Source organism: Triticum aestivum, chromosome 2D, assembly GCF_018294505.1.
Source record: "Triticum aestivum cultivar Chinese Spring chromosome 2D, IWGSC CS RefSeq v2.1, whole genome shotgun sequence".
In the NCBI taxonomy this organism is placed as follows: Eukaryota; Viridiplantae; Streptophyta; class Magnoliopsida; order Poales; family Poaceae; genus Triticum; species Triticum aestivum.
Genome location: NC_057799.1, coordinates 442,311,123 through 442,319,504, shown reverse-complemented (window position 1 = coordinate 442,319,504; position 8,382 = coordinate 442,311,123). Strand labels below are relative to the sequence as shown.

The window sequence follows — 8,382 nt, the reverse complement described above, 5'->3', positions numbered from 1 at the left end:
AACAATCTACACCTACAAGGATTGTTCAGGTTCTGTTTCTTTTTTTATGGTAAAAAAGGAGCCGGCTTCCGGTACCAAAGGGTAACAGAACAAATAGTTTCTCTAGCTAATACCAAAAAAGGTATCAACCGAGAAGAAAAGCAAAAGCAAACTAAAGTTTAGAAAGATCAAACATAAAACCGATTAACGCAACCGCAGTCGCCACTAAGTTTAGATAGACTCGTATTACAACTCAAAATAGGAAACGGTTTGAGACAGCCATCCAGACAATGAATCCTGATGTTTGGATCAGCCTTCAATCGATTGTCGCATGCTGTCTTATTCTGTCTCCAGTGGTTGCTCGATTCACTGGTTCAGTTTCTTTGAACGTGAACTTCATTTTCGTCTAGCAGATGCGTTCATAATCATCAACGGACCAGAACATTGTGATCTCCCTAGAAGACATGTACACCGAAATTACCTCCCAGCTTAGGAGGCACGACAAACAGTGGCGGAGCTAGACCATTTGAAATCAGGGTGCACAGAGGGTACTATAATAGATAAAAGACAAATTTATGGGGTGTATATGTGGTGAAAATAATGATAATATTACAAAGAAATTTTTCCTAGGGGGTGTCATGTGCACCCGGCTGGCTAGCCTTGGCTCCGCCCTGTGACGACGAAGCCGACTCCCAACATTACAAGCTACCCTAATAAAAATGGGCAACTTCTACGGTACCTTTTACTACTCCCCAAATAAGACTAGTATAATCTCATCTAACGGCTGAGAAATTTTTGGCCCAGTTAGCCCAACTTATAATTATTTGGGAAAAATACTAACAAATTAGGCCCAACTTCTAATTCTTTCTCGATCTGGGTGAGAGTTAATCGTCCACAGCTGCTGGCCTGCTACCGAGCGCGACGGCGAGGATGGCCAGGAGTGCGAGCGCCGCCGCTGTGACGGAGGCGGCCCCGCACGGGCGTGGCGGAGCATCGTGGCCTCGTAATTCGGCCGCAGCTTGGGAGTGGTTTGACGACCTCTGGCGGTAAAGGACCAATGGCCTGGTCGCAGAGCATCGGGCTGGCCTGGACATGGTCCTTCCCTGCTAGCCCCGGTGCCAAATGAACGGTGGCACGGTGCACCAATTATTTAATTTGATAATTAAAGCGGTTTGATTTATGATATCGGTTTATGTTAATCAATGCAGTTTACCTAGCGCCTCCACAACCTGAGACGTGGAGGCCGATTAGGGCCGCCTGAATAGGCGCTAGGCCTCCATTCGTGGGGGTGCTGGATCACCACGCCCGCCGCATCGGCCGTCTTCCACATAGCCGGGGCCAGCCGAACCAACAATCCTGCACGAGCCAAGGAAGGCCATGGCCAGCCCAGCAGCACGGCGGACACCGCCTCCGCCGACTCCTACCGCCAGGTCAAGGGCGCCGCCTTCCTCAGCACTCCGATCCGATACTCGTGGCATATATCGCAGAGGAACGCGCTCCTCGACGACGAACGCCGGACTAAGGAGGCGATGCGAAGGAGGGGTTGGAGGGGACAGACGGGATTTAGGATGAGATTTGGGATCGATGAATGAAGTTGACCAGGTCTGAGGTCTGACGGCGCTACGTTGGGGCTGGAAGGATTTTGGGCCGGGCCCCGACACCGGCCTGTTATACTAGTGCTGATTTGATGAGTAGTATAATTTATACTAGTCTTCTTTTTAGCACTAGTATAATATATTTAGGGCCTTTAGATCCACTCAAATGAATGGTTGTTATTCATTTGAGGGTATCTTAAAACAGCTCTAAAAATGGAGAGAATTCCTCATTTGACACTACTTCCAAATATGATTCCTTATTTGACACGAAACTTTTTCACTCCCTTATTTGACACGTAGTGTAAATATTTTTGCCTTATATGAGACTAGTGCATTTTGATAGCAAACAGTGTTAGTTGAAGACTAGAAAGATGCTTTTGCCCCTAGTGACAAACAAATTACAAAACAAATGTTGTTGTATTGCTCAGGGTTAAAATACCAAACAGGGCCCAAAACATGTTAGCTAGTCATGGAATCAATTTTATTTCAACAACACAGTACTGTTTACGTGCGTCGGCTAAAAGCAGAAGTCCAGCACGCATACAGGCGGGACGACGTAGGTAGGACAGGAGGGACGCGCTGTAGTCGCCGAACCGTGACTAGCTGCTAACAACCTGAAGACAAAGCACTGAAACTGGATTGCGAGAGAGAGTTTGTGCGCAAATTAACATCCTGCGGCTCTTTTGTTTTTTCGTTCTTTTTTTTATCGATCTAAAGTACATGCAAGAGCATCCAGCTACTGATCCTAATCTCACGCCTCGCCCATCCTGCTGCTCCGCCAGCACACCTCATTGCTGGATGTAGAGCAGGCCACGAGCACTGCACCGCACGCCTTCTCACTGGACTAGGCCCCCCGTGCTCGTCGGCAAGCACGCCGATGCCCAGTGCGTCTCCTTCCTAGACGTCAAGGGTATTTTAGTCCACCCTAAAAACATTTGACGGAATGACATGACAGACGGATCAAACGGCAGTGTCATATAAGGAAAAAATTACACTTATGAATTGCTCACTCCGTCCCAAAATATAAGATGTTTTAGCTTTGTGAAGCAAATGTATCTAGTCCTCTTTTAGTGTGTACGTCGCTTGAACGTACACACTAAAAGAGGACTAGATACAGAGGGAGCACTACACCACGTCCTCAAATAGATGGCACTCAAAAGTGCCTTCTAAAGTATCAAAAGTGCCTATAATTGTTTCTAAAGGCATACAAAAAGTGCTAGGGAATGTTTAGACTAGAAAGGTATTTAGTGACACTCCTAAAAAGTGCCTTCTAAAGTGAGATTTAGAGGCACTATTGATTTTGCCTCTATATATCTTTAGGGGCAACATGAAAAGTGCCTTCTAAAGTTAGAGGAAGGCACTAGTGATATTACCTCTTTATTTCTTTCTAGGCAATTTCAAAAGTGCCTTCTAAAGTGAGATTTAGAGGCACTATTTAGATTGTCTATATTTATCTTTGTAGGCAATTTCAAAAGTGCCTTCTAAAGCAACATGTGGAGGCACTATTAATATTGCCTCTTTATTCCTTCTAAGACAAATTCAATAGTGCCTACTATAGTTATATTAGAGGCACTTTTCATGCACCATTTCCAATACAAATCCATTACAGCCATGCTTTTACACAGATAGTACAACAGCTATAAACAGTACATTTCAATTTAGATTTCAAATCAACCACGACATTCCGTTTACAATTCAAATCAAAATCAACCACACCAACATTCAGTTTCGACCTAACAATGAAGATCTAGCAGGAGCACATGATCTCCAGCAGCAGCAGCTCGCCTGCTCCTCCACACGCGACAGCTCGACAAGAAAATTAATGGCCAAAAGAAATATTTAACGCAATTTAACTCTGAAAGAAAATAAGCTTGACAAGAAGCAAGTTACACTCGAGTTCTAGGCTTGTAGACAGCCTCTTGGCCCCGATGTGCATAGTAAATACAATAACACTTTAACAGAAAGATTAGAATAGAAAGAGAAAATAGACAACTTTGTGAATTAACAGAAAGTTGGTTTCAGTCCCAACTTTGTGAAGTAGTTGCAGCTAGGATCAGAGTTGAGGATTTCTCAAGTTATATGGTACTTCATGTAGTTGTGAATTAACAGAGCAATATCACTAACTGAACTCCTGTACTGAGAAATACTTGGCAAGAGAGTACACTACTTTGATGATCATAATGTTTTTAGTGTTATAACATGCACTTATTGAAAATCAGATCATCTAAAGCAAGCACTAGAGCAGCAGAAGTCACAAATAACCAAGTAATCAATAGACGAACAAGTAAGGCATCTCAATACACATGCCACTGGGAAATCTATATTTTACATGTGTAAAACTGAGCATATCATGGTCCAGAATCATGTAATAATCCACTACAGCAGCTACAGATCATTGTAAATGAATAAATCATAACAATTATCATCATCACAACAACTGAATATGAAACCATCAGCGTAGACACTAAAAATCATAACTGTCCAACAGCAAATGTTTTTCCAATAAATTTAAGTTTTTCCAATATATTATTTCTCAGGCTACTAATATCAAATCTGGAAAATGAACCACATACTAATATCGGGGTACTAATACAAATATAGTAATAGCAATGGAATATGGTGATACCTGCAACGTCTGGATGTATTTCTTTGATCTGTCCAGGTCTTTTTTGCCCAAACTTAATTCAAAATAATCTCCTCTATCCATGTCCTGGAAGCAGCAAGCTTCAGCTCAGTATAGAAAAACAATGATGTCAAAAGAACATTCTTCAGCAAACCATGACAGACTGAAAGCAAATGATCAAAAAGACTCATGGTGTGATTTAATTCAGCGAAGTATGGTTATTACTGTAGCATAAAACATAGAAGAGAAGAATAGAAAAAGTTACCGACTCCCCTGGTAAACCTTCTCGATTGCTTCACTAGCAACACTAGCTTTTAAGATAGCATCGCTGGAGGCACTTGATTCCACGCCATACCCAGAAGCACGCCACTGGGGCAAACCTCCATCCAAAACCCAGACTTTGTCATGTCCATAAGCACGAAACATCCTGGCATCAAGAGAGCAAGCATCAGAGTAGGAACGAACCATATTGCAAATGTATTGGTAAGGAAACTCTAATAATTTAAGAACATATAAGAACAATAGTCTCTTGTTTCTGCCATAATTCTGCTCTAACTTGTTTTAATTAGTTCCGTGGAAGGAAAAAAATAAAGAAACTTACCACCAAACACGAGCGGCGCTAAATAGCCCCTTTCCATCGTAAACAGCTTTGCTGTAGATGCCAAGGGAAGATACAGCAGCATAAAATGCTTTTTGAGATGGCAGCATGTGTGGCAACTGAATAAAAAAAGAATACATTATGTTCATGTGACTGTTGAAAATAGCAAGTGAAGACCAACATAGGGAAGAACTGGAACAGAAACTTTTCTACCACCAAACTAGTTAGTGCAATGCTAAGCAGCCTGCCCGTGTAGCTACGAGAAACCTAACTTCAATAACTCTGTGACTTTGAATCAACAAATAAGGATTGCTAAAACAGGAATCGGCAGATCACAACACAAACAAAAGAAGGCTATCTGGGTGTATTCAGTGTGTATCATATAGCAGCAAACGTTTTAGTTTGCCTGTTTTGAACTTCCATTATTTGGAATTGGCTAAGGCTATTTCTGCCGATCTGCAAAAGAATAGCACATAAGGTGTAAACCCCTACAAATGTCTATGCCCATAGATTGATGTATTGAGCCAGATGTTTGGTTTCACTAATAAAGAAACTGGGGCGGTTACCATGTCCTTGTATAAATAGACGAAGGAGATTTACATCATTTCTTTACCTAGCGTTCTTGCCTACTAAAGAAGTGCATAAATGCACAGAATATTGTTATCATTTACAGTTAAATATACCGCTAAACAAGTATGGAGAAAAGCGAGGATATCAGAAGTAAAGAAATGCAGAATTGCAGAGCGATGTAACCATGTAGTGCACTAATAAAGCTCATAAGACTAATTAGTTAACTGTCGGAAATCTCACGCTGAGCAGAGTGCGGTGCTGGCACACTAACCTCGATGATCCATCTCACGCTGAGCAAACGCACTGTCGGAAATTCAGTTAAAAGTACACACAGTAGATTAGGGACATCCCGATCGATCTCACGCTGAGGAAACGCACGGGCTGAAAGGAACGGGACTCTGCAGCTTGGAGACGGCGGCGGCACTGACTGCAATCAGGAGGGGCGCGCTCAATGACCATCCAGGCGTGGAAGAAGTCGCGCACTGCGGCGTCGCACCTCCAATCGCAGACGACGAGGTCTCCACCGTCGAAGCAGATGAAGCAGACGACCTCCTCGTCGTCCTCCTCCTTCTTCCTCGCCGCGGCCTGCCTCGCGTCCGCGGCGGTTAGGGCGGGGGAGGGGGCGGCGACCATGACCACCCGAGCACCAGGACGGCCGCCGGAGTTCAACTCCGACGAGGGGCGCAAACCCTAGCTCCCATGCGGGGTAGGGCACAGCCGCACGAGGAGGCGCCCGGAAAATCTAAGAGGAGGAGATGATAAAGGGCGGCTAGGTGCGTCGTTCGCGCTAGGCGACGGCGGCAGAAACCACCGGAGGCGGCCGGGGTTGAGCGGCGACGGCGACGGCGGCGGCGATTTCGGTCGCAAGAGCGAGGAAGAGGAGAAGGGGAGGACGACGCGGGGCGTGGACTGGGTTGACCGGCTCGGTCGAACCGGTTGCTTCGACCCAGCCGGCCCACATTCAGTGGGTGCAATTTCGTCATTTGACCTAGGTTTAATTGAAAATACCCTGAATTATATTGTGTCAATTTGCATAACTTACGTGAATAATTCTGCAAAGTAACCTTGGATAGATGGTTAGGGCATCCGCACCGGCCAGACCCATCCGGACTACCCAAACCGTCCGTTTTTGTCCGGATGGGTCACAGGCGGGACGTTTTGCGTCGGAGGTAATTTTTGGACGATGCCCCAGCGGTGTACCCCAAATTGTCCGCCCCGGCCTGCATCAGTGCAGTTTCAGTTTCGTCAGAAGTCTGAAACATCATGCCTGCCCTGCCTCGCCGTCGATGTCGTCCTCGTCGAGCGCCGGGAATGGAAACCCCATGTCGTTCTCGACCTCCTCACTGAGTATTTGGGGCTGACGCCGTTCAGGACGTCGTCCCAAGATCACAGTAGGGCGAGGTGGAGCAGCTCCGCTGCAGCGAGATGACGATGTCCACTTCCGACAGCTATTCCCCGGGGTCCTGCACCTCACCGGCCCAGCCTTCTGCGTCAGGTGACGCGTTGGCGGTCCAGTCCCCGAAGTCCGACCAAGAGCGCCCGCCGTGTCCTCTGATTTGGTCCAATTTTTTTAGCCACAAATCGATACAAACTAGTAGTAAAAATTAAGAGGAATCAAGATGAAAAATCAAGTCGTGGGGAAGATTAAAGATTGGAGCAGCACCAAGAGAGGCGGTTGACCACGTCCCTGCTCGGCCATGGCGAGGAGGAACTCCTCCGCTCGCATCCAGTCCCGTACTGACCGTGAGATTGGAACTAGAGCAGCAGTAGCTTGGCCCGTCTCCATGCAAGAATCAAAGCAAGAGCACCAGCTCCACCTGTGCGATTGGGAGCAAACCATGGAGGAATTAGAGCATGGAGGAATCATCGTGTGGTTGGAATCAGAGCTGCAGCAGCTCCACCCATCTCGAAGGAGGAATCAGGGCAAGCAAAAAAGAGAGGAAAAAGTGGAGCGGCTGCTCCACCCGTCTCATTGTGGTGATCTGGACGCGAGCGTAGCAGCAGCGGCGGAGGAGCTCGCGGGGCGGCGGAGGAGCTTGATGATGTCAGTCAAGTTGGGAAACCCCAAGAGGAAGGTGGTGATGTAGACAGCAATAAGTATTCCCCTTAGTTATGAAACCAAGGTTTAATCGACCAGTAGGAAACAAAGAATGGCACCAAGGTTGAAGTAGAGACCTGCACAACACAACCAAATTACTTTGCCCCAACTAGACAGTGAGGTTGTCAATCCCACTGGCCTTGCTGAAAACAAAGGATTAATTGTATCGAATGGAAAGAGGATGCTTGCAGTAAAGGAAACAGGAAAACAGGAAACAACTAGTTTTATAGCAATAATAAAGAGAAGGACCGGGGTCCACAATTCACTAGAGGTGTCTCTCCACAAGACAATACAGTGTTGGGTAAACAAATTACAGCTGGGCAATTGACACATGAGAATGCACACAGGGATGCAAATACTAGACACGATGAATACTATGAGATTGATTGGGCATTACAACAAAGATCACAGACCGTCATCCAACTGCATCTGTAACTAAATAGTCCACTCACGGAAATATCATCCGAACAAACCCATGAGTATTAAGCTGCAAACAAGCCTATAGAATAAGCTCTAACAAAAGACTATTGCATTAAGTAAAGTGTGTAAAGTAGACAGTAGAACTACCCCTATTTGGGCAGAGCACCATCTTGTTCTCCCTAGTGGCAACAGCACATCCTCACCCTTAGTCGTTTCTGTCATCTCGAGCCCAGGGATAAAAGGAGGCATGAACCCACTATCTAGCATAAATACCCCCTCTTGGAGTTGAAAGCAACTATTTGGCCAGAGCAACCACTGACAACGGAGAGCATGCAAGATCACAATAACACCAACGAGATTCAAGACATATCAAAAATAAACTCAAGATCTATACTCAACTTGAACATTGTACTCAATAACTAGTCAGATCCCAGCAAACCAACACAAGGGATATTACATAAAGATGATCTTGATCATGTAAGGCAGCTCACAAGAATCA

At 45.5% G+C, this 8,382-nt stretch overlaps 1 protein-coding gene across 6 annotated transcripts; it reads right to left on the bottom strand.

Annotated features, from left to right (window-relative positions):
• Nucleotides 1–2,047: 2,047 nt before the first annotated feature.
• Nucleotides 2,048–6,279, bottom strand: LOC123053703 (thiosulfate/3-mercaptopyruvate sulfurtransferase 1, mitochondrial). Of its 6 annotated transcripts, none has more exons than XR_006425791.1 (5): nt 5,744–6,279; nt 4,799–4,914; nt 4,463–4,624; nt 4,201–4,284; nt 2,048–2,499 (listed from the first exon to the last, which is right to left on the bottom strand). XR_006425791.1 is itself a non-coding variant. In XM_044477234.1 (5 exons), exons 1-5 carry the CDS (start codon nt 5,996–5,998, stop codon nt 4,254–4,256), a joined length of 495 nt encoding a protein of 164 aa, XP_044333169.1. In that variant the 5' UTR covers nt 5,999–6,279; the 3' UTR covers nt 3,148–4,253. The 6 variants fall into 6 exon arrangements, 2 of the variants coding, with proteins under 2 accessions (XP_044333169.1, XP_044333168.1); XR_006425792.1 differs by lacking the exon at nt 2,048–2,499 and adding an exon at nt 3,148–3,380; XM_044477234.1 differs by lacking the exon at nt 2,048–2,499 and having other exon boundaries at nt 3,148–4,284; nt 5,744–5,792; nt 5,862–6,279.
• Nucleotides 6,280–8,382: the final 2,103 nt, after the last annotated feature.

Excerpts from the sequence above, each read along its gene's own strand:
- LOC123053703 (XM_044477233.1), bottom strand. The coding sequence starts at position 5,998 with ATGGTCGCCGCCCCCTCCCCCGCCCTAACCGCCGCGGACGCGAGGCAG. Across the intron at positions 4,915-5,743 it reads AGTCCCGTTCCTTTCAGCCC|TTGCCACACATGCTGCCATC; the intron begins GTGCGTTTCCTC and ends TTTTTTATTCAG. Across the intron at positions 4,625-4,798 it reads AGCGCCGCTCGTGTTTGGTG|GATGTTTCGTGCTTATGGAC; the intron begins GTAAGTTTCTTT and ends TCTTGATGCCAG.